At 56.4% G+C, this 25,206-nt stretch overlaps 1 protein-coding gene across 1 annotated transcript; it reads left to right on the forward strand.

Moving 5' to 3' along the window:
• The first annotated feature begins 812 nt into the window (after positions 1 to 812).
• Positions 813 to 14,698, forward strand: BRINP2 (BMP/retinoic acid inducible neural specific 2). The gene is made up of 8 exons (XM_030953362.1): positions 813 to 859; positions 7,502 to 7,848; positions 10,392 to 10,582; positions 10,706 to 10,896; positions 11,257 to 11,362; positions 11,718 to 11,954; positions 12,121 to 12,343; positions 12,668 to 14,698. The coding sequence occupies exons 2-8, from the start codon at positions 7,568 to 7,570 to the stop codon at positions 13,782 to 13,784; spliced, it is 2,346 nt and encodes a 781-aa protein (XP_030809222.1). The 5' UTR covers positions 813 to 859; positions 7,502 to 7,567; the 3' UTR covers positions 13,785 to 14,698.
• The last annotated feature ends 10,508 nt before the right edge of the window (positions 14,699 to 25,206 follow it).

Genomic DNA, 25,206 nt, shown 5'->3' on the forward strand with positions numbered 1-25,206 from the left:
GCCCGTGGAATGCCTAACAAGGTGTGAAGAGGAGCAAGGAAGGGGTTTGGTGGGAGGTGTGAAGAACACAGAGGGATAAATGGAACACATATAAAAAACCCATCCGAGAATACGAAATCTTGTGTCACTGACAACGTCCTCCTGCTGCTCACCGGGAATGACCGGCACAGGAGGGTGCCCAGAGACCCTGGGAATGTGGATCCCTGCAGGTGTTCCACGTCAGGTTGGAGGGGCTTGGTCTAGAGGAAGGTGTCCCTGCCCATGATGGGAATGGGATGACCTCTAGGGTCCCTTCCAACCCCACCATTCCCGATCCCGCACATCCCGGGGTGCTCTCCGGGCTCTCTCCCATTCCCGATCCCGCACATCCCGGGGTGCTCTCCGGGCTCCCTCCCATTCCCGATCCCGCACATCCCGGGGTGCTCTCCGGGCTCTCTCCCATTCCCGATCCCGCACATCCCGGGGGGCTCTCCGGGCTCCCTCCCATTCCCGATCCCGCACATCCCGGGGCTCGCTCACCCCGGGTCGGGAGGCGGGAGCGGGACCCCCGCACCACGCCCCGCCCCGCTCGCCCAATGGGGACGCGCGGGGCCGCCGCCGGCGCCTGTGATTGGCTGCGGGCGCTGCATATATTATCGGCGCGGCGCGGCGGCCTCGCGGAGCGCGCGGACCCGGCGGTCGCGGCTGAGGGAGCCCGGGATGGTGACGGCGCCGCCGGGGCGCCGCCCGGCCGCCCGCACATGGCGCGGCCCGGAGGCGGCGGCGGGGCAGCGCCCGGGGCCGCTGAGCCGGAGCCGATCGGAGCGGGACGCCAAGGAGAGGCGGCCGGTGCCCCGCCGGCGCTGATTTGGAGCCTGGGGTGAGTCCGCCGGGTCGCGAGGAGGAGTTGGGGGACGGGGTTTGAGGCGGCGGGGGGGTCCCGCCGGTGGTGAGGTGGGGAGGGAGCGCTGCGGGCCGAGCGGCGGCCCCGCAAGGGCGGAGATCCCGGGTACCGACGGCGGCTCGCTCGGTGACCTTGGTCAAGTTGTGTCCCCGCTCCGGGCTCGCTTCGCAGCCTCCCCGGCGAGCTTGGGTGTCGGGGAAGGCACCGAGTCCTGCCCGGCTGAGCCGCCCCGGCGCGGGGCCCCGCAGGTGAGGGGCGGCTGCCACCGGCCCCGCAGGTGAGGGGCGGCTGCCGGCGGGCTGCCGGGACAAGCGGGATGCCCGGGATGCTGGGACCTGCTGCCGTGTGCTGAGTGCGCTGCTCGGTGTGAAATGCCCGTGTGAGACACCCCGTGCCCGCAGCGACCGGGGAGATGCCCCCGCAAATGTTAAAACGCGCATTTCTCCGATGGGCCCCGATCATCAATAGCCTGTGGGGAGATCAGTTCCGTGAGGGGATCGCCCGTTCCCCGCACCGCAGGGCCCCGCTCCGCCACCCGGAGCATCGGTTCGAGCAGTGGGTGCGTGACCCGTCGGGAGATGTTTGCTCGCCTATCCCGCACAGCTCCGGTACCCGGGGCTCCCCGCTGCCAGGCTCCTTTCCCTAAACACTCATCTTTCCAGTAAGAAACAAAACTCGGTGTCTTTAAAGCGCTGGATCGCATCAGCTCCGGGCGCAGCGCTGCCCTGTCCCTCCCCAGGGACCCGCGTGTGGCTGCCCTGGGGCGGCGGTGGCGGCTCCCGGAGTGTCCCCGCCGCGGTCCCGGGCGCTCCGAGCCCGGGCGCTCGGGGCTGGGTGGGACCCGCCGGCAGATGTCAGTGTCCCCTCTCTGTCAGCAGCCAGGAGGGTCCCTGCCAGCTTCGGAGGCCCCTGCACTTTTTCCGAAGCGGAGCTGTCTGTGGTGGCCGTGCAGTGACAGTTTGGAGAGCTGGGTCTCCGCGGGGGTGGCCCCGCTCTGACACCCCAGAAGAGCGTTCCCTCTCTGCCCAACACCAGCCACCCACCAGACCTACCTTATTTATCCTGCGCTGCTAACGTTGAGCTACACTTGTGCATCACTGTCCGTCCGTGACACTTGTCACTCGTGTGAAGGCAGGGAAGGGAAGCAGTGTTCCTCTCCTCGGACTGCCTCCTGCATGAGGATGGTACTGGGCATGCAGGATTTGTTAGGAGGAAGGAGCCATCCTCCCTGGGGAGGAGGCTGCAGGGCTGCTCCCTTTCCCTGGCTTCTTGTGCACAGGGTTGCTCTTTTCCCCCATCCCCTCGTGTATAGGGCTGCTCTTCCCTAGTCCCAAAGATCCATCTGCAGGGATTCTTTGGTCTGAGAGCCAAGCGCAAGGTGGGGAAGCCGGAGCTGCTGCTGCCATCACTGTGCTGTGGGGGAAATTCTATTTTGCACATTTATTTGCTTTATTTAAGAGGCTTTTTGCCTGTAGGTGTGAAAGTCTCGGGTGTGCAAAGCCAGAGGGCAGAACACATGGCACTGGTGCGACTCTGCACGCAGCTGCCATCTCCCCTGACAGCGGCCCAGGCTTCAACTCATTTGATGTCTTATGCAAATCCTCGGCTCCCTGAGTCCTGGGATTTTCTGCTATTTTCCTTTACTCTCATCTTCGAGTGTCTCGCTCTTGAGGATGTGAAGAAAAGCTAATAAAAGGAACCCAAGTCGCTGAGTCCTACAGGTTTTCTAACCGGTCTCATGAGCTGAGAGGGGGAGGAGGGCAGTGACTCGGGGTCCCTCGGCTGTAGTGACTGAACGGGCTACAGAGGGTGGCAGCAGGAGAACCTGCTCCCAGCCGCGGCTGCGATCCTCACTCAGCCCCGCGGCTCCGAGGTGTCTGTCTGTCCCCACGCCCGGAGCCGTGTGGCCGGGGCCGGCTGCCAGCACCCCGCCGTGCCCTCTTTGCAGCGATTACGGCGCTGCTGTCGCTCCGGCGGTGCCTGCTTCGCTCTCTTAATTACCCCGGCTGATCAGTGGGGCCCTGGAGCTTCCTTGGCAGCGTGCGGATACCAGCCCGGTGCTGCAGCTCCTCTCAAGCCACAACCGAGCTGGGGCAGAGGAGACAGTGTAGGCAGGGCTGGCTGTAGGGGAGACGGGTTCCACGAAGCCCCAGGTGAGACTGGTGGCCCCGGAGCAATGGGAGCATCCTGCTAAAATTGAGCCCTTTGGGATTCTCTGTCATGAGGTGTGCAAGAGCGAGAGGGGGCCTGGGCGCCTGCGTGCATTCACAGATAGACACGGCTCAGCTGAGTCAATCCACTTCAGACGCTAAACTGCACTTAGCCTTTGCCCAGGCTCTTTTAAGTGGCCTTAATTTGATAAAGCTTTTCCATGTTTAATGAGAAGGTGACTCAGTCACTGGGTTTGATGTTCGTTCCCACTGAAAGGCGTCCCCAGGGAGCTGCAGACCCTTCCCCATCGCTCCTGCACAGATGCACCTTGGCTCCCACTGTGCCCCAGGGACCATTCCCTGTGACTGGGCACATCCCACAGCCCTGCCACCGATGGTGCTGTGTACCTACCATGGACACTGGGGTTTGCTTTGGCTCTGGGCTTCAGCTCAGCGTGCACAGAGGTGGTTCCAGGGTCCATCTGGAACCTTCCTGCGCTTCCCAACAGTACCTGGCAAATACCACTGCCCCTCTCCCCAGTGCGTGCTTCCCAGTTGCTGTATCTCCAGATCTGCTCCTGCAGCGTGAAAGGGCACAAATCAATGTTAATGTCCCTAACAATTAGCTAATGTCTTAATTATCGAGCTCAGCCTGATGAGTGGTGGAGCTGGCTCTGGAGAGGCATGGAGGCGAGCGGGACCTCGGCATAACTCTGATGTTGTGCTGAGGGTGTTGCTGCTGTGGCTGTCAGCTCCAAGGGCAGCAGAAGGCGGCTTTTGCAGCTCACCTGAGCACCCCCATCCCTCCTTCAGCCTCTCAAGCCATTTTGGATGAGGACACCACTGCAGAAGTGACCCCACTGCCATCCCCAGGGTGGGGAGTGTGTCTCTAGAAATTGCCACGAGCTCCATTTAAGATGTAGCTCATGACAAGTGACAGTGTGGGCCATGCATCAGCCATCACTGGAGGAGCACCAGAGTGTTCTGCTGCAGGCAATGGGACACAGTGGGCTGCAAGAAGCTCAGGATGACTTGGCCCTGAAAGAGGTTGTGATTCTAGGAAAATTTGCCAATAATATTTTACTTTGGTACTCTTCTTTCTTGCTTCAGGGTTTTTATAGAAGAGGGAAGAGGAGAAAAAAAATAACAAGCTGGAAGTTTTCCAACTTTTGTGATGCAAAACCCTAAATCGAAAGGAAGAAGAAAAAAAAAGAGTTGTCAGATGCTTCTCATCAAATCTTCATTTTTTTGGATCGAGGAAAAGTGATTAGAAAGTTATTTCCAGCTCTAGTAGTAAGGTCAAGGGGGTTACTTGTTTCTAAAGAGCTTTACCTTCCCCAGCATGCCAGGAGGATCCTGGTGTGAGCATGTGCAGGTGCACCCTGAAAAGCATTGCCCCAACCCCGCAGTGCAGCAGTGCAGCCCCCCTTCCCCTCAAACCAGAGCCAGTTCCCCCCAGCTGTAGGGACTGAGGACTATGCAGAGCTATGGCAATATCTGCACGTATTTATTTTCTATAACTCCTGATCGATAGGAGGAAATAAATTACCCCAGCTGACAGTGGTGCAGGGAAGCTGCTCCGTGGGGATGAGCTGCTGCAGAGCTCCGTGCAGCCCCCACACAGGCTTTCCTTGCCCGTTCCTGCCTGACTTGGGACTCCAGCTCCCATTGGCAAGGATGCTGCCGTGCGTCATCACTGTCCCCAAGCAGGAGCCTCCCTCGGAGGTGCCGCCACACACGGTGTAAATAGGAGGCAAGTGTGAATAAAAGCTCACCCAGCAAGGCTGGAAACTTTGCTTCATACCAGGAGGGATTCTTCACTGGTTTTGTACCAGTTTGCCCCGGCCCAGTGCTGGAAATATCAAATCCTATTTTTATTGCTCTGTAGTAAAACATGAAGTAGCCACAGGGAAACATGGCATACTCAGCCTGGCATCTCGGAATGAGCTCCCCAGGGAAGGCAGCAGAGCAGGCTGAGATGGTGCAGAGCTGGTCTAGGGACCACAGCTGAAGGGAAAAGGTGGCCCAAAGTGGGTCTACCTACAATATCCATCCTCATGATCGTGAGCCAGATGTTTGCTGCCAGTGCTGTGGTGGGAGAGGGGATTTGGAGGGGAAGGACAGCATGGGAAACCCCTCTTGGTGAAGGCACATGGAGATGCCCCCCAGGGTGGTAATGGCAAGGGGCTGGTTAGTGCTGTTGGGAAGCATTTAACATCTAGGATGGTTTGATGGAAAAGACATTGCTCTGCCTGGTGTGTCCCACCCCAAAAAAACAACCCCATGTCTTTGAATCAAAGGGGGAATACTCCTGTGTCCTTCTGATTTACACCAGGAAAGCCTCAGGGAGGTGGTGAAGTGACTGGTGCAAAACCAGTCTGTGGTGATGGATGAGGCCAATGTCCCATGGCACTTGTGGAAAAGCACCTCCTTTAACCACCTAAAATCCTCTTTAACATCCCCTGTGAGACCCAGGCTGTTACAGACCCGTGTGGAGGGAGGGGGGAGAGGGACACAGCCAGGGAGCAGCCCCTGCCCAGCCCCACCTCAGCTGGAGCTGGGTCAGGAGCCACTTAAAACCCATGGATGATGATGGGAGACCAGGAGATGGGGTGTGCCAAGCCTGTTAGTGAGGCAACAGGCAGAGTCCCAGTGCACCAGATATTTAAACAAGGTGTTTTGCTGTCACAGCCATATTTAATGCTACCAGCAGTGTGTTTCCATGGGCAGGGTTTAGAAAGATGCTGTTCAAGGAGGCTTTACCCTCCCTCAGCTTCTCAGCTGAGATCCAGAGTGTTGCTTTCCTCCTTGCTGTGTGGGAAAGGGGTCAAATCGCTCAGGGTTCAGCCTGTGGTCAGTATCTAAACCATCCATGAGGTTTATTGCCAGACCCTGGCTCCCACCATTCTCTCCTGGACACAGCAGCAGGACCCATGGCTGCAGGCAGTGTGGAGCTGGGGGGTTAATCTTGGGCTTTGAGGATCCCTTTGGTCCCCAGGCCACATCAATTTTTAATTGTACCAGCAGATATTCCTGGGGAGGGGAGCAAGCTGCAGGTCTGCTTCAGGCAGACTCTGCATCCCATCTGCCTGCTTGCCCTCAGCCCAGCTTTGCTTGCAGGCAGGGAGGATTAGGGGGCAGCCAAATGCCTTGGCTCAGCCACCACCCACACGTGGCAGCTCTGTGAGCCTCTGGCATGGGGTCCTGCCACGTTTTGGGGGTGACAGATGCCCCCTCCTTGAGGCACAGAGTGAGGAAACCAGCCTGGCATTGCCTGCCCCCCAGCCCAGCATGGGACAGGTTTGGGCCAGGATTTGGGCACATCCTGCCCCATGTGCCAAGGGCAGGAGGCAGTGACTGGGCTGTCATGTGGCTGCCTGCCAGGCTGGGAAAAACCGGGGTGACATGTGAAAAAAGAGTGTGGGGGAACAGAAGCCCTGCCTGCTGCTCCTGCCCACCCCACTGCCCTGGCATCCCAGCCTGGTGATGTGAAAGTCTCAGCTTTTGTTTAAAATTCACAGGGCCCCAGCCTCGAGGGCGAGAAGCTGAGAAAGTGTAATCAAAGGGCACCCTTAAGGGTTTAAAAATAGAAGAGAGGGAGAAAAAAATTGAAAAAACATATTATTACATGTTCAAGCATGATGATTCATCCAGCAAAGCCCTGTTTGGGAGAAGGCAGGGTTGGTGTGAGCTCAGCAGGGATGGGCATTTGGGCTCCAGGCGCCTTCCTGGAACAAAAACCATCTTCCCTGGCAGGACTGCAGCAAGGGGTCCCTGTTCTGAGGCAAACAGCTGTTGTTGCCTCACAGCACACCTGGCCTTGGCCAGGCCTTGCAGATCCCCATCTCCCACCTTTGCTGGCAAATTCAAGCTCTGTCCCTGTGGCTGCTGCTGCCAGAAAAGCTCCATCTTTACTTTGCACTCAAAACACTACTTCCATCAGCCTAGGCAGCCTTGGAGTGGGCATCCATGCATCCATCCGTCCATCCATCCATCCATCCATCCATCCATCCATCCATCCATCCATCCATCCAGACACTAGAAGGACACAAAGACAAGTCTAACATCAACCAGACATGATCCAGTCCATACCTGGAGAAGCTCATTTTCCCAGTTCCCCATGGTTATCATTTTTAGCCCCACCTGAAATGAGCTGCATGCTCATGACATTTGTCCCCACAATGCAGGGTGCAGGGCAGCCCACAGCAGCAAGTTCAGCTTGCCAGGCTGATGTCCAGCAGAGAAAAACATAAAAAAAAAGAAGAGCCAGAAATTCCTCAAACAGCCATCAGCCAGGATTTCATTTAACTCCAGCACTTCCAGCCCCATAAACTGTTTTTTCCTGTGGCACGACCAGGCTCTCCCTGGAGCGCAGCTTTCCCTCTGTCAGCAGCATCCCAGCCAGCATTCCAGAGCTTGCTCCCGGTTTCCATCCGATCCTCACGGGCTTCCCCCCTTGTCGTTGCAGGGCGGGGCTGTCCCGGAGGGTTGCCGCGGGGTGAGAGAATGAAGAAGGCGGCCGGGCAGCAGCAGGATGGGGCGGCAGGACCTGCCCCGTGCTGACGGGCCCCCGCCCATGCTGCCCTGGCCGCTGGCCCTGCTGGCCCTGAGCGCCTGCTGCCGCTGCAGCGCCGTGCCCCAGGGCCATGCAGCCCCCGCCACGCCCTCCTCTTCCTCCTCATCCTCCTCTCCCTCGGCCCGGCCGCCTCTCGACTGGCTCCTCACCGACCGGGGACCCTTCTACCGAGCCCAGGAGTACGTGGACTTCATGGAGCGCTACCGGCAGGGTTTCACCACCAGGTACAGGATCTACAGGTGAGAGGCTTGAGGGGCTGGGGGGACGTGGGGGCATGGCAGAGTAGAGGCAGATCCTCTCTAATCCACGTGAGCAGAGCCCCATGAGTGGGAGGAGGCTGTCCATTGGGTGGGTGCGAGATGCTGCTTTTCCAGGGAATGTAATAGCAGCCTCCCCTCCAGGATGCTCATGGTGAGGCCAGACTGGGCTCCAGGCTGTCGGGATCTCTGCTGGGCAGAGTGACCCCGAGAGAAGTTAGAAAGTCTCTTTTCCCAGCCCAGTGCTTGAAGAAGGAGTCAGGGCTCTTCAGTTCTCGGTCTCAAGGTTGTTTATTGTATCTTATCTATAAAAGTCTTTCTCCTGTCCTGTTGAGGTCTGCTCAGCAGGACAGTTCCAGGCACTCTGCCTGCCCCTGGGGCAGTGTGATGTCTTTATACTAAAAACTATGTATACAATATTTACAATTACTTTCCAATACCTATCACCTATGTTAGACAGTGAGCTTCTACTCTAAACCAATCTAAAAGTGCCAGCATCACAGCAGAAGATGGAGGCCAAGAAGAAGAAGGAGAAAGGCAGGACATGCCCAGATCCCTCCATCTTGCCCCCGAACCTCCATTCTAGAAACCCCAAAATCTACTTTTTCACCTTGTGATAAATTCACTATCATTCTACTTAATTTGTTGTGTCTTGCAGATCTTCATTTAACGTTGGTAACTTGCTCCACAGGTCATGATCAAAACCACAGGAATCTTGGGCTCTGTGCCAGGGTCTCTGAGACCCCTGGCAGGGGTCTGGGCTGCTCAGGACAGCCAGAGGGATGTCCTGGGTCCTGGCACCAGGCAGGATTTGCCCTAAGATGGAAGGGGTTTCGTGCACAGGTTGAGGTGGGATCAGCCCTTATGGCAGGAGGCACAGAGCCCACTGGGCTGGATGGGTCTCATGTGCTCCAGTCCCTTTGGACATCCCCCACCTGCCAATCTCCTGCCCTGAGATGGAGGCTGGGACAGCAGAAGGGGCAATGTGCACGTGGTGTTCACCTTCCAGGCCCTTTGGACAAAGATGTTCTTTTGTCCTTTTTCTGTGCACAAAGATGTCTCTGTGCCAAATTACTGAACCTGCCTTGATGGGCAGTCCTCTGGGGCTGGGATGCTGCTGGGGCTCGAGAAAAGCCACCCTGACTGACCCCCTGGCATGTCCCCAGTGCCATCAGCCCCTGGACTGCTATGGCATGCTATATGCATGGGGGCTGAGGCTGGAGGGGGTTTCTTGCCAGCAGAGAACCAGGTTTGGCAGCAGTGGGGTGCACTCAGCACAGCAAAGGGCCACCCCGTGACAGCCTCTGTGGGGAACCCACTCCACTCCACCACCTCCTGGACCTAATTGGGGCTGTCACCTCTGCCTAATGAGCCCTTTCCCTTCCACTTCCCACCGGTGCTGAGCCCTGGGGGCTTCCAGCAGTGAAGCAAAGCCTGACCACTGCCCTTTGGGAATGCTGACGTGGGTGCAGGGATTGCAGCCTTGTTATGCAGCCCAGCAGCCCCAGGGAGCCCCTCTCCTCTTTCCTGTGTGCTGATGCTGCCATGCCGAGGGAGCTGTGTCCTCCAGGGATGCTGCTGGTGACGGTGGTGGGACAGGAAGGAGCAGCCAGAGGGACAGCAGCTGGCTCACACCTCCCCAGAGGCAGAGAACCTGCTCTCAGCCTTTGGGGCTTGTTTGCCTCTGGGATGGAAGGGGGGAAATTGGCACCCCAGCCCCGAGGGAGTGTGTGTGTGCAAGGGGAGAGGCAGCATCCCCCCTGCCTCATCCTCAGCTCTGCTACTGGCCCCTGCATCCCATCTTCTGGGCCCAAAAGTCATGGTGGGAGGCAGCCTGTCATCTGCCAAGCCCAGCAGCTGCTGCTTTGCACCCATCCACTGCTCCCTCCTTCTCCCTCCCTCTCCCTGTTTTCCCAGCCAGCCCTGGTGAAACTGTCTGAGAGACACTGCCTGGTTTTAATTAGAGCCAAATGCCAAAGATTAAGCTGAAATTTGCTGCTGGTTGTTTATGAGGCCGTGAGGTTTTGGGGGCAGTGACAGGCTGGGTGGCACATTGACAGCATCTGGGGCTCTGAGGGGACCTACCACATCCCAACACCTCCAGCTTCCCACAAAATGCTGCTGATGTTTGAAACCCTGATACCCCCAGATGCTGGATTTTCACTTGGATCTGTAGGCTGGAGGAGGGATGAGCTGCAAGCAGCCCAAAGGGCTGGAAAAGGCTCCAGCCCTGCCCTGGGCTGTGATGAATGCCTTCCGGAGGTGCTGGGTTAATCAATAGCCGGCATCTCCGCTGCTTGTAGCTCTTTATCACCATCAATGGCTTAGGGAGGGACGGTGCTTTAGTCCTGTTGGATCCATAGCTGGCAGCAGGTCTTTCACTTCCAATGGGGAGGTCGGGACGATTCTAACCGAGTTTTCCACCTGTCCTGAACGGAAATCAGGGACATAAGGAAGGAGAGCATGCATGTGCCATGGCCAGACCCCCTTCACACCCTTTCCCCACTGCTGCTCTCCTCCCGCAGAGAGTTTGCCCGTTGGAAGGTGAATAATTTGGCCTTGGAGAGGAAAGATTTCTTCAGCCTCCCACTTCCCCTGGCCCCCGAATTCATCCGCAACATCCGGCTGCTGGGGCGGCGGCCCAGCCCGCAGCAGATCACCGACAGCCTCATCAAGAAGTATGGGACACACTTCCTGCTGGCTGCCACGCTGGGAGGTGAGTGCTGGGCTGCTCAGCCCCTCACACAGGGAGGGAGAGTGGGGAAAGAAGCACTGCATGGCCAGGAAAGGGAATGGAGGGAGCACAGCAGCCTTCCACAAGTGTCGCGTGTCCCCCCAGGAGAGGAGTCCCTGACCATTTTCGTGGACAAGCGCAAGCTGAGCCGGAGGGCAGAGCCCGCGGCGGGGGCTGGGAACAGCTCGGGGGTGTCGCTGGAGACCCTGCACCAGCTGGCAGCCTCCTACTTCATCGACAGGGAGAGCACCCTGCGCCGGCTGCACCACATCCAGATCGCCACGGCTGCCATCAAGGTAGGAGAGGGAGTGAGGAGGGGCCAGCGCCGGGACACAGCAGCGCCGGGACTGCCCAGGGGCCCCTCGCAGCTGGCCCGACCTGAAACAGCATCCCCCAGAGAGCAGAGAGCCGGGAAAGTTAACACCTTCCCATTATTTATGGGAAATTGGGCACGCTAATAAAGGCACATTTTTCAGCGGGCTGCCGCCTGTCAACAAGCTAATTAGCAGATAATTAGTTCTCCTCTCCGACCATCGCCCTGCTATGAGGAGGGGGGCTTGGCCAGAGGGTCAGGGATTATCTGCAGCGCTCTCACCGGGGTAGGGCACCCTGTGTCCCCTCCTGTGTACCTGACCACCACCGTGTCCCCACCTTAGGTGACAGAAACACGGACAGGGCCACTGGGCTGCAGCAACTATGACAACCTGGACTCAGTGAGCTCTGTCCTGGTGCAGAGCCCTGAGAACAAAGTGCAGCTCCAAGGTAGGACTGGGCTCGTGGGGATGTGGGGGCGGACAAGTGCTGCCGTGGGATGCTTGTGGGCGCACGAGGGGTTGCAGGGGAGGATGCTGGCATGAGATGCTGCTTCTAATTTCAGGGCTGGGGAGGAGAGGGGAGGAAAATAATGAAAGCTGGGCAGGATGAGGTTGTTGCTTGTCTGCCAAGAGGAGCCAAGATCGATGCAGAGCCCAGACAAGCGGCTCCACAGCAAATTGATATGATAATCATGCGAGGGTGGGAGCCCGGCGAGGGGGGAGAGACTGGTGCCCTCCTCGCCCAGGTGATGTTGAGGGGCTCCGTGCGTGCCCTGATGCCCTCGGGGCTGCTCTCTCCCCAGGGCTGCAGACGGTGCTCCCCTCCTACCTGCGGGAGAGGTTCGTGGCCGCGGCCCTCAGCTACATCGCCTGCGGCTCGGCGGGGGAGCTGGTGTGCCGCCGCAGCGACTGCCGCTGCCAGTGCCAGCCCGCCTTCCCCCGCTGCAACTGCCCCGAGGCCGACATCCAGGCGCTGGAGAGCAGCCTGGCCCAGCTCGGGCGAGCCTGGGAGAGCCACCACAGCCAGTTCGAGGAGTCAGGTGAGGCTGGCAGACCCCACCAAGCATCTCCTTCTCCTTGTGAGCAGCCCAGGCTGGGTGCTGGGTCTTCTCACCATGAAGAGCTCGGGTGGAGGGAGGTTGCTTTCAGCTCCACCTTCACAGCCTGCTCTCCAGAGTCCCTGATGCCATCTCCTTCTCTCCACAGAGGAATTTCAGGCCTTGGTGAAAAGACTCCCCACAGACCGTTTCCTGAACAGGACAGCCATCTCCCACTTCTGGAGCATGGATCTGGATGTCCAGCATCGCTACCAGCAGCTGGGCACCAGCCTGAAGCTGCTCTCCAGGAAAACCTACCGGCTCATCCGGCGGCTCTTCAACCTCAGCAAGCGCTGCCACCGCCAGCCCCGCTTCAAGCTGCCCAAGGAGAGGTAGGGTGCCATGGCAGCCCTTGCTGGGGACACTGCCCCGTGCCCCAGGGGTAGGGCACTGCCAGGGGCTACCTCCCTGCGGCTGCAAGTGGAGAAGCTCCCATCTAGGAGGGGGTGAGCAGGCAGCAGGAGCGGCTGTACCAGCTTGGAATGTGGCCCTGAGAGATCAGGTGCAGACCTGAAGGTGAAAAATGGGTTCATGGGGGGGCCACCAGCAGAGCAGAAAACAAACACGAGGTGGGCAGCTGTTCCATCCTTAGGGAAAGCCAGTCACATCCCAAAAGATGCCATCTAAGCCTCTCTTCTATGTTTCCTGTGCACCAGGTCCCTCCCTTACTGGTGGAGCCGCGCACAGTCGCTGCTGTACTGCAGCGAGACCACCGTGCCTGGGACCTTCCTGGAAGAAAGCCACAGCTGTACCTGTCCCTCGGAGCAGCCCTCCTGCCAGGGCTCCATACCGTGTGCCTTGGGCGAGGGGCCAGCCTGTGCCAGCTGTGACCAGGACAACAGCACCCGCTGCGGGAGCTGCCACCACGGCTACGCGCTCACCCAGGGCTTCTGCCGCCCCGAGGTGGCCGACTCCCTGGAACACTACCTGGGGCTGGAGACAGACCTGCAGGACCTGGAGCTCAAGTACCTGCTGCAGAAGCGGGACAGCCGCATCGAGGTGCACTCCATCTTCATCAGCAACGACATGCGCCTGGGCAGCTGGTTCGACCCCTCCTGGAGGAAGCGCATGCTCCTCACCCTCAAGAGCAACAAGTACAAGCCCGGGCTGGTTCATGTCATGCTGGCCCTGTCTCTGCAGATCTGCCTCACCAAGAACAGCACCCTGGAGCCCGTCATGGCCATCTATGTTAACCCCTTTGGGGGAAGCCACTCAGAGAGCTGGTTCATGCCTGTCAATGAGGGCAGCTTCCCAGACTGGGAAAGGACTACCGTAGATGCCTCTGCCCAGTGCCAAAACTGGACGATCACCTTGGGCAACAAGTGGAAGACCTTCTTTGAAACGGTGCACGTCTACCTGCGGAGCCGCATCAAGTCTCTGGATGACAGCTCCAACGAGACAATCTACTACGAGCCCTTGGAGATGTCAGATCCCTCCAAGAACCTGGGCTACATGAAAATCAACAGCTTGCAAGTCTTTGGCTACAGCCTGCCCTTCGAGCCGGACGCTATCCGTGACCTGATCCTCCAGCTGGACTACCCCTACACCCAGGGCTCCCAGGACTCAGCCATGCTCCAGCTGCTGGAGATCAGGGACAGGGTGAACAGGCTCTCACCCCCTGGCAAAATCCGCCTCGACCTCTTCACTTGCTTGCTCCGGCACCGGCTCAAGCTGGCCAACAACGAGGTGGCGAGGATCCAGTCCTCCCTGAGAGCCTTCAACGCCAAGCTGCCCAACGCCCTGGAGCAGGAGACAGGCAAGCTGTGCAGCTAACACAGCTGGCAGCGCTCACACCTCGGCGCCGGGGGGCTGGCAGGACAGACTTCCTGGGGAGGAGAGAGAAAGAACCACTCTGAAAATTGAAATCAAGGCCTTACCTTAGTGCCAACTGCGTGCTTCCATGGTACACCCAGCAACTGGCCAAAGAGACACAGGGCTCGGGCGGATGGAGGATGCCAGTGGGACTGAGGAGGAGGAGGAGGGATGGCTCGTGCAGTGCAGACTGGCTCCGAGCGCGGGGACAATACCCCTGTGGCCACCACGGAGGTGGCTAGGGAGGTGTGCCAGCGGCCCAGGGGGTGTGGCCTGGCCAGAGGCAGCTGCTGGTCCTACCAGAGCAGGTGCTTAACCCACCATAAGGATCTCCCAGCGGCAGCCTCCTCGCCACCCCAACTTTTGTAGTCTTTTTAAGAGGTTTCTACTGGCACCTTTGCCTTTGCATCCCCCACCATCCATCCTGCAGCCGTTGCCTCACACACGGTGCTGGTGGGGGTGCACAGCACAGGCCCTGCAGACCCAGCAGGTCTCCCCTGGGCCCTCTCCACGAGCACCTCGTGTCTGCTGCCGTGCCAAGGCACCGTCTCACCCCTTGCCTGGAAGGACCTGGCACCTGCCCGGGGATGCTGCCATCACAGACACCCACGGAGACCTCTGGGCCAAGGTTCCCTACAAAGCAGAAAAACCAACAAAAAAACCCCCACCCTAATGCAAAAGAAAGAAAAAGAAAATGTTTTATTTATGTATTTATTTATTTGGTTTGTTTGGGACAGGTTTTTTTAAGCCTATTCATTTGGGGAGTGTCATTTCTTGTCAGTGGCTCCAGCCAAGAGACATCTTAGTAAAATGTATCTGTTTAATATATTTTTTAAAAAATGCCTTTTTTGAGCAAAAGAGCAACCAAAACCAACTGAGATTAAAAAAAAAAAAGAAAAGAACAGAACAGTTACTGTCATCCCTGGCCCTGGCTTTTCCTGTGCTGTGTGGCTCCCCTCCCTCCCTCTCTCCTTCCCGGTGCTGCTGCTGTGCTGGGTGCCTGACTGGAATATCAAGCAGTGGAGCTGCCCGGCTGTCAGATGGGAATGTCGGGTACCCAGACAAGCAGAGCTCACTGCTCCAGTGCCTGCCCTCATTCCTTGGCCAAGGATGAGGCAGAGAGAGGAAGGAGCAGACCCTGTGACCGCAGGGATCCCCAGGGGAGGCGTGTGGACAGAGGGGAGGGTGCAGGGAAAGGAGAGGGGTGGGAGAAGTGAATCCATGCAGGTCTGAGGCCGCCTTCTAATCCTCCACAGCTGGCAAAACTTGTCTGCTAGGATGCTGCAAAGGCAGTGGAAACCTGAACTCATCCATCCTGCTCCTGTCACCCACCTCTCCTCCATCCTCAGGCTGGGCAGATAAAGAGATAAGCGGGAGGAAAATAACACCAGGAGAGATAAAGAGACGGACAAGAGGAAAATAAAACAGGGATAGATAAACCATACTTGCTATTTATATTCCCTGTCTAATCTATCAATCCATCAGGCTGGCTATTGTGGTTATAGCAGCCCTCAATCTGTCACCTAGACTTCTATTTTCCACACATCTGTCTTCCTTTGCCCACCTCTCCTCTCTCTCCCAGTCCTAAAGGGGAAAAAAAATCAGGCAAATAAACACACCAGAGGAAATGAAAAGTCAAAGCCATCCTCTGGGCTCACCAGGCAAAGCTGGCAGACATCAGCCTGGGGATGGGGAGGGCAGAGGCATGAAGGCCAGCAGTGCTCCTGGGCAGGCAGGGCTGCCAGGAGGATTCCCAGCTAGAGAAGTTATTTTGGCTTCTGCTGTGCCTATTCCATCACTTCTTGGTTGTCCAGAGTAGCTGTGGCTGCCCCATCCCTGGAAGTGTCCAAGGCCAGGCTGGATGAGGCTTTGGTCTCTACTGGAAGGTGTCCCTGCCTGTGGAAGGTTAGAACAAGATGAGATTTAAGGTGTCTTCTAAACCATTCTGGGTTTCTCCTCCTCATCATCATGTGGGCCATGTGTCAGGCTAACATTCCTTGACTCCATCCCATCTCCTCTAGACAGAGCACTTCCTACCATGTTTTTGGTGCCCTGAACCAGTCCCACATCCTAAACCCACCTGAACATGAATGCAAGAGTTGTTGGGATGACTGGCAGCACCTCAAGGTACCCATCAAGGGATAGATCCTGGACTTCTCTGGCTCCAGATGGAGCCAGGTGATGTCTTACAGTCCCATGTGTGAGGAGGGAGGTGGATGAAGGCCATTTACTTTTAATTTGCTGAAAAAAAAAAAAAAGCAGGGATAGGGGGAGGCAGGCAGCTGGAAGGATGAGCCAGCAGCTCTTTGCATCCTCAGCAGTTGCCCCTGGGGCTGCACTCTCCTCTCTCCACAGCCCCCCAGCAATATCCATAATCCATTGCCCAAAAGCACCGAGTTTGGCCCAAATTGCCAATTAATTCCCGTTAGAAATGAGGCTGTGCATGGCACCCCAAGGCTGGCAGATGGCACAGCCCTGTCTCAGCAGAAAGCACTTCCCTTTGGGAAGCACAGGGACAGGCACACAAGGCCTTGGTCACCCAAAACCATGGGGCTGCACCCCCTCTTTAACTCAGAGAAACTGACAGAGTTGGTTCCTTAAATTTGGCTGCTAAATTGCTGTATTTTGGGAGAGAAATGCTTCCACCTTTTTGGGGATGTGTGTGAGTTAAAGGAAGAGCAGCAGCAGCAGCAGCGTGCCCTGGGAGGGACTGCCAGGCTGTGTGGGAATCTCAGGTGGAAGCAGCCAGGTCCTCCCATCCCTGCCCAGCAATTAAGGCACTCAGTGGAGGTGATTAAAAGGACGAGGTTAATAACTGGAGGTCAGCATTTGATTACCTTGCAGTGTTTTCCCTGCACAGAACAGTGCTGATGGCAGCAGGGCTGGCTGCAGAGCTGGGATCTGGCCTCAGGATGGGAACAGCCAGCCTGAACCAGGAGTTCAGCACCAAACCCATTAGGGTTTAACAACTGCTGTGTTTGGGGTTGTCCCTTTCCAGGCTCTGTGTTTATATGAGATTCTCTGCAGTATGAAAGCCAGAAAATGGCCTTTAAATAACAAGCTGAGCTCTTCCCTTGCTTGACTGCAGACACTCTGGTTCCCTCCAGACACGTTTGTTTAGCAGCTGTGCCCGGGAAAAGGAGGCCAGGGAAGGGCCAGGATGTTTCACCCCCAGCCCAGGCAGCAGCATGGGGTTACCTGCACAGCTCTCCCAGGGCAGAGAGAGCTCACAGCCCACAGGCTGGGGCTGCTCCTACCTCCATCTGCCACCCTGAGGCAGCCAGGGATGGGCTGCACCTGAGCAAACAGCCCACAGCTCCACCTTTGTAACCTGCACCCTTTTCCCCTTCCAGTCTTCACCCTTTTCCCGCAGCACTGGCTGAGCCTCCAGCCCTGTGTGCCATCAGGCTGGGCCCAAACAGCACGGACAGCTTTGCCATGGAGAGAGGCTGTGAGACTAACTCTGCATTCTTGCTCCAGCCTGCCTCAGTTTACCCCTGTGGCTCCCAGCTAGCACTGTGCCAGCCTGGCACAGGAGAACGTGGATGCACAGGAATGGAAACATCCCAGGGGAGGAGGGAGGGCTGGGAGAGTTCCAGGTAACACGCTGGAGCTGGCAGGAACTCTCCTGCTTTGCATGCAAACAGCACACTGGTGCAGATGTTGCTTTTAATCCATCCCCGTGGTCTCTGGGTTTGGGCTGCAGGATGGGCAGGAGGAGGGAATCAGGGCTTGGCTTGGCAGGCAGCTGCCAGCAGATCTGCTCTGTGTTTGACAGCACTGCTGGGGGAGGCAGGAGATGCCAAGCTGCCCTCTCTGCCCCAGCACAGCTCTGGCTCCTTCCTCATAACTCAGTCACCACAGGTACCAGAGATGCTCCTGGGCACACTTGGGATCACCTCTCACTCTCCCAAGAGCCCAGCAGATGGTGGGATGTGGTCCTTGGGAAGTTGGCACCCCTAAGTTGGGCAGCACCATGGCCTAGAGCTGCTCTGCCAACACCAGCCCATGGAAACTTGTCATCATTCTCTTCACACAGGCTTGTGCATTGGTGGGGTTTGCCACCAGCCCCTGCTGTTTCCCCAGGCTCCCCAAAGCCCAGTGACATCTGCATGGTCAAGAGGCAAACCAAAACCTCGCCGGCTCCTTTTTAGCTTCAACTTTTTGTTTTTCCTCCCCCTTCTCCTGCCAAGCTCAGAAGTGCAGTCAAGGTGGTAAATTAGCACCAGAGCCTCGTTAATTGGCAGGCAGGAGCCTTCTCCTGCTGTTTGGGCTGTCATCAGCTGTTTCAGCACATTTTCAGTTTCTTTCTCTCAGTCTCTTTCCCCCCTTTGCCAATGCTGGGCTGTTTTTCCTCTCTGCCATCTCTTTCAAAGCCACCAAGGGTTCTCATCCCCCCATGCCATGCTCCCTGGTGTTTTCTCTCCAGAGGATTTACAGGGTCTGTGGTGAATGGCCACTTCTGATGGACAATGAGGGGAAAATTCACAACCTCCAGAAATGGTGGTGACCTCAGCTTCTTCCTCCCTCTTCCTCCTCCTCAGCCTCCTCAGCCTGCCACAGTCTCTGAAGGAGGCAGCAGAATCAGCACAGAGCAGGCAAGAGGGAGGTTTCTGCAAGCCCAGGCATGCAGGAGATGTCCCAGCCACCCTCCTGTGTCCCCACTTGGAGCTCAGTGAGAACCTGGGATGACTCCAGCTGGTGGGGACCTCAGGCAGCCCCAGTCCCAGTTCCTCAGCTCCCTTCTTCCCTCCCCACCAACTCCTCCTTAAGCAAAGATCAGAAAGCACAACCTCAGCCACCCAACCCCACTGCCTCCTTGAGTGCCCTCAGCCACTCCCAGCTCTTGAGGAGAACCTGGAGACCTCTTCAGACAATCACCAAATGAAGTCTTTTCACTGCACCCCATTCTGTGAGCAGAAAAATTTGCAGAGGAGTAGGGATGATGATGGCAAATTGCTTTCTCCTCCCTGAGCTCTTGGCTGGGAGCTGCTGCTGCCAGCAGCAATATCCCTATGCACTAAATATGGGTGTCCTGCCCTGGGGTGTCACCAGAGCTGGTGTGAATTGTCCCTGCTGGAGCCAGGACAGAGCTGACCCACAGCCAGGAGCCTGGCTGGAGGATCCATCTCATCCCCTGCACCCTCAGGGCTGTCCCCAGGTCCTGCTTCCACAGCACCTCTGGGCTGTGCTCCTGGACCAAGGGTTGAGATGGGCAAAATTTGGCGCACAATGGGATGAAATTCAGAGGGATTTTCCTGTAGGGTGGAATAAAATCCCCAAAATAATCTGCAAGCCAGACCTTTTGCTCCTACTGCATATGCCAGGAGTGGAGACTGACTTGATGGGAAGAAAGGAGGAGAAAAATCAGTCAAATTATTTTTAAAAGTGCTCTCCCAGCCTACAGGCATCCTCTTCTCTGTACACAAAGCCTCCTGGCATACACAAACCCTCCCAGCCCACTTGCTACATCAGTTACCACCTTCCAGCTTCTCCCTTGAAGTGATTCCCTACAATGACTCCTCACCTTCCCTTGCCCCTGGTGGTATTGATCCACTCAGGAAGATGGGAATTGAAGGAAATAAAGGGTCTCAAGGGCCCATTTCTCCACCTGTAGCCCATTTTCTCGCTGGGAGAGCCCATGCCACCAGGATTTATCTCCCACCTTGTTTTCCCAAGCTACTTTCTATGGTTGTTTCACCAACATAACAGTAAAAAATGTGGCACATAAACCACCCCAAATAGTGTCCAGGGATGTGAAATCATATAAATCCCAGGAGGCTGCTGGGAGGAGAGTGTTGTTTGGATCAGGCCTGCTCCATTCCAGTCACCTCCTCACTGGCCATAGATCAGGGGGCTCTTCCAAAGCCCTCAAAACTGCTGGAAAGAGATTCCTTCTCTCCTGAGACTTGGCAGTGGCATTGGGAGCCACACTCTCAGAAAGGCTCCTGGGGGAACAGAAGCAGTGATTACCCAAATTAGTTTCTAATAGCTTTTATCTCCTAATTTCTACTTTGTCAAGTGCTAAAATCCATTAATAATCAAGAGACCATGTGGAAAAACATTTAATATCCCAGCTGCCAAGAGCTCCCACCCTGTCACACTCCAACACAGCTACAGAAGAGGAGGGAAAAAATAAAGTATGATTTTTTTACATCTTAAATCCAAGTCTCCAGTTAAACTGTCTCCTGCTTTTGCTGATCACCAGGATAATGGGAAAAATCCATGTATGGAGCAGTAGATCCTGCACCTCCCTCTTGCTCCTCTCCTGCCCTTGCTGGACAAAGGGTGCCTCATCCCTGTGTTGGTTCCTTCCTAGAGGGACCCAAAGGTTGGTGGCCAAGGTTTGTAACACCCTTGATTCATCCTGCACCCGGTGCTTCCCATCCAAATGAAGGCAGGATGCTGCCTTTCCTGGGATAAACATGTCCACACAGTCCTCCATGGGCTGAGGTTGGGGTGGATCATTTCCACCATTTCCACCCCAGGGCTGGTCCCTTCCACTCTCTGCCAAAACACTGCAGCCCTTCATTGCATCCCCTTCAAGTCTCTCAGCTTTATTCATTCCTTATCTTGGCCTTGCAGAGCTGACCTCAGCCCTCCAGCCACAGCTCTCCCTGCTCAGGTGGAAATCCACTTCCTTGCTCAGGTGGAAGCCCACCCCCACCTTGCTTCAATTTGCATCATCCCCCCTCTCCTAATCACCTGTTTGAACAGCTTAATGGGCTTCTAATAAAATATTGCATTTCTGGAGCTCCCTGTGATGGAATAATTGCCCCCAGCATGCCCAGAGGGATGCACACAACCCCTGCACAGCATTTCCCATGGCTTTTTGTGGCTGGGCTGCTTCCCCAGCAGCAGCAGCCTGGAAAGAGGAGGGAACACAGCCCTGCATGCACCCCTGAGGTTGTTGCCTGAGCACAGCAGAGGTGGGCACAGGGATCCAGGGGGCACAGCCAGAGGTGAGCTTTGGGCAGGAGTGCCAGGGGGTTCCAGGCGCCCCGGGGGACAAAAACTGGGAGCAAGGAAGGAATTGGGATGTTGCTGCATGACTAGATGGCTGTGGGAGCTGCTGGGAGCTGGGAGCACAGGGGAGGCACGGGAAGGCTGAGCAGGGTCAGTGCCTGCAGCACCCCACATCCCCACAGTGTGGCTGTGGGTGCTGTTGGGGGGCACAACCCCAGAGCCAGGCTGGGTGTGGGACTGCCTGGTTTAAAGAGCAGTGCTGTCCAACATCCCCTGGCCTCACCACATTGCTCCTTCCCCCCTTGCCAAGAGGGTGGTGACCTGGAGAAGGAGATTGAGATGCTTTTCTTAGCAGCCCAGAGGCAGAATCAAGAGTGGCTGAGCCAGTACAGCAAACCCAGTATCCCCACAGAATCAGTAAGTCCTCATGTCCCCCTGAATGGGGTGCCCAAGGCCTGATGGGCACATGCAAACCCTGTCCTGAGCCCAAAAAATGCCACCAAGAGCCCAGGCTCAGGTGCTGGCCTCACAGAGCTGAGCAGATGGCAGTGGCACCTGGAGCCCTGCCAGGCAGGATCTGGACTTTGTCAGGACATCAGTGCCTCAGTGACCCTCCTGGAGAAGGCTGGCACAGCACTGCCACCATGCCCACTCCTCCCTGCTTCCTTCCCCAGCTCTCAGCAAGGCTCAGTGCCTGCGTATGGATTTGTTTGTGTTTTGCTGCTGGCTCACACATCGTTAAAGAGCTGCTGTGATGTTGGCACTCCTGAGGCACCCATTGACAGCTGCTCTGTGGTCACATCCATACATGGACCTAAAGGATATGGACTCCTCCATGGAAACCCCTCCAGGGCACCCCTAGGGGTGTGCAGCCTCACCCAGGAGCAAACCCTGTGCAGGATTTCTTACAAAGTGGTGGAATCCACACCATCTAATCAGGAGGTGATGGGGTGCTGGGATGGGATCCCAATGCTTTTCCAGGGTTCTGCCCCTAACCAAGAGAGATTTAGCTGCTGGGGGTGGGGTGTAGTAAGGCCACAAACTGAAATATATCCAGACACATACAGTACATAAAACTACAGTCTGTTTCCCCTCTAATTGGTAATAAATGTAAATGTTTAGTTATGCCTGGCTTGGGAGCTATGAAAAACACATCTGGCTGGCTGGTTTTCCTGCCTGCCATCTGTAGCTGAAAGGAAAAGTGAGAGGTGCATGTGTGAGCACCTGAGGAAGGCAGCAGTGGCAGGGAGAGAGCAGGAGAGAGGAGGAGGAGGAGGATTGCTGGAGCAGGTTGGTGTCAGAGGGTGGTTTCTGGCCAGAGACTTTCCCTGCTCATGGGGACTCCAGGTTTTGCATCTCTGCTCGGTTCTTGCTCCTCTCCCAGGTAATTACCCACAAAGGAACGGCCCATGCCTTCCAGAGCTGCTGACACAGAATTCCCTGGCACCGATGGGGCAAACAAAGCCAGAAAGCCCCAGCAGGTCTCCTCCTGGCCATTAATTACCATTAACCAGAAACTCGGATCTGATCAAACCTTGAGCAGTGCTTTGTGCATCCCTCCAAACAACACAAAGCCCTTGCAGCTGAAACAGCCAGCCCAAGCTGGCAAGGAAGGGATGCTCTGTCCCCCCTGCCCCTGTCCCAGAGCCATCCTTGGGTCAATAAAACCCAACCTGCAGCACCATCCCCACCAGTTAAAGAGTGGGAGGAAACCACTGATCCAAAGAAGAAAATGCAGAGCTTTAAAAACTTTCTCGGTGCCAGGTCCCCAGGGCTGGGGAAGTTTGGAGAGCTGAAAAAGCTAATGAGCACAGAAAACCAGGTCTGGTGCAGAATTAAGCACAGGGGGAAGCACAGATTTCCCCCCCTTCACTGCACCTGCTTTCCTGCCCTCTCCCAGAATCTGCTCCAGCCTCACAGCAACGCCACCATCCCCATTCCCTGCCGGACTAACACCTGCCCCATCCCAGCTGGAGTTCTGGCACCCAGCAGCCTTCCTCCTCCTCCTCCTCCTCCTCTGCCCGCCTGGTTCGCTCTTATTCTGGCAGCACCGCCTCTTACTTTGAAGCAGCTTTTCCTGGAGCAGCAGCCTCGCTTCCCCGGCCGTCCCCAAAGAGCCCGCGAGTGCTCGCTCTGCCTCGTCCCTCCTCCCGCCTTGATCAAGGCTGAAGGCTGGAATCCAAGCGCATTGATCAAAGCGGCTTCTTCGGGCGAGATTCTCTGGCAAGGAAAAGCAACAGTTGCTGAGGAGCTGCTCCAAGGGCCGGCGGCTCCTTGCCAGGAGGAAGGTGGTGGCGGCGGGCAGGAGGGGAGGAGGATTTCACACACCCAGGGCAGGGTGGCAGAGCGCTTTCCGTGCCCGCTGAGGCTGGAGGCTGTCACAGGACAGAGGGGTGCTGCCCGCTCCCAAGGGACTCGGGGCTGAGCAGCAGCCAGATCTCCTAATTCTGAGCTCTCTGGGGAAAGAGCCGACTGTGCATATGGCTGGGATAGAGATGAATAACGCCTGGGCACGGTGGGCTGTGTCCAAGGTCTTTTGCCTCGAGACAAAAGCTCCCATTCCTGGGGGCCAGCCTTAAAGCAGCTTAGACTGACTGCACAGAGTGCCTTGAAGAGCAGTGGGCTGGCAGGCCCAGGCAGCAGCCCCTGGTTCAGTGCCGAGCTGTGGGGCCGGGCGCCAGCTGCTGGTGCCAAGGTGAAAGCGGAGAGATCAGGCAGCCAGATGGCATCCTCCACCAAAATAACCACAAAGCATCCTCCCACCGAAACAGCCACAAAGCATCCTCCACCAAAACAACCACAAAGCATCCTCCACCAAAACAGCCACAAAGCATCCTCCACCAAAACAACCACAAAGCATCCTTCCACCAAAATAACCACAAAGCATCCTTCCACCAAAATAACCACAAATATCCTCCCACCAAAACAACCACAAAGCATCCTCCACCAAAACAACCACAAAGCATCCTCCACCAAAATAACCACAAAGCATCGTCCACCAAAACAACCACAAAGCATCCTCCCACCAAAATAACCACAAATATCCTCCCACCAAAATAACCACAAATATCCTCCCACCCAAACAGCCACAAAGCATCCTCCCACCGAAACAACCACAAAGCATCCTCCACCAAAATAACCACAAAGCATCCTCCCACAGAAACAACCATGGACACAAAGCATCCTCCCACAGAAACAACCATGGACACAAAACACCTCATCTGCCATCAAGGGCTGGAGCTGGCCCTGATGTGGCTCCAAGAGGGTGTTCCAGGAGGGGAGGGGGCAGCAGGAGCACGGCCAAAGCCCTGTGTAACTCAACCAAATCCTCTGCACCCACATACACCCTCCAAAACACTGGGACAGGCCCTCCTAAGAGGTCACATTGGCCCCCAGTTACTGGGGACACTACCTCATTCCCTGGTGGGGTCAATCCCCACTAGCTCCAGCTCTCAGAGTCTCCAAGGTCAGGCCATCAGCAGGTGCAACTCCAAGAGATGTACACCATCCACCTGTGGGGAAGGGTCAGATGTGGCTGGTGCAGGAGGAAAGGCCAGCAGTGACATTGGCATGCTGCTCCTGGCAGCCTCCAAGCTGCTGCAGCAGCTGCCTTTGAGCACTTTTCATCTAATTCAATGAAAATGAGATGTTCAAGTGAATGAAGATAATTTAATAATGAATAGCTCCAACTTATCGGAGAAGCTCTCCATCCCTGCCTGACAGTTGCTGCCTCTAAGTGCAGTTTAATAAGGGAATCACCATCACTCAGCCCTGTGGTAGCAAATCAACATTTTGTTACTCAGGGAAAAGGCTCTGTGCTTTCCTGAAGGGTGAAGCTATTTCTCAGGGAGCCAAAAGTCTGTCGGGCTTTAAAAGGAAAATGAGAAAAAAAAAAAAGAAAAAAAAAAAAAAAAAAAAAAAAAAGGCAGAGAAAAATAATGAACCAGCAGAGCAGCCCATCTTCAGAGGCAAAATGTAATTAAAAATAAAAGCCAGCTTGAAGAAGGCTGTAAGTCATCACAAGCAGCAGCCAATGCTGCAAGTGAAAGCGATGCTGGCAGAGCCTGTGAGCAGGGACACAGGGGGTCCTGAGGCTGCACTGAGCCACAGCAGCATCTCAGGAAGACATTTTAATCCATTGAGGTGCTGCTTTTCCAGCCAGGACCGAGATGTCTCTGCTCCTTGCCATCCTCCCTGGCTGCCTCTGTGGCTGGGACCGGGCACCATCATCCAGCTGTGGCAGCCCAGCTCTGGGGTTATGCTCCCAGCCTCCAGCACTGCTGCCAGTCATCCCCACCCAAAATCCCTCTGTCTGTACAGCAAAACCAGAAACACCCACAGAATGTCTCAGGTGAAGATGGATTGCGCTGGGGAGCATCGCTGCCATGATAACGGGACTACACACAGGTCTGACCAG

The sequence above is a fragment of the Camarhynchus parvulus genome, chromosome 8 (genome assembly GCF_901933205.1).
Source record: "Camarhynchus parvulus chromosome 8, STF_HiC, whole genome shotgun sequence".
Classification (NCBI taxonomy): domain Eukaryota; kingdom Metazoa; phylum Chordata; class Aves; order Passeriformes; family Thraupidae; genus Camarhynchus; species Camarhynchus parvulus.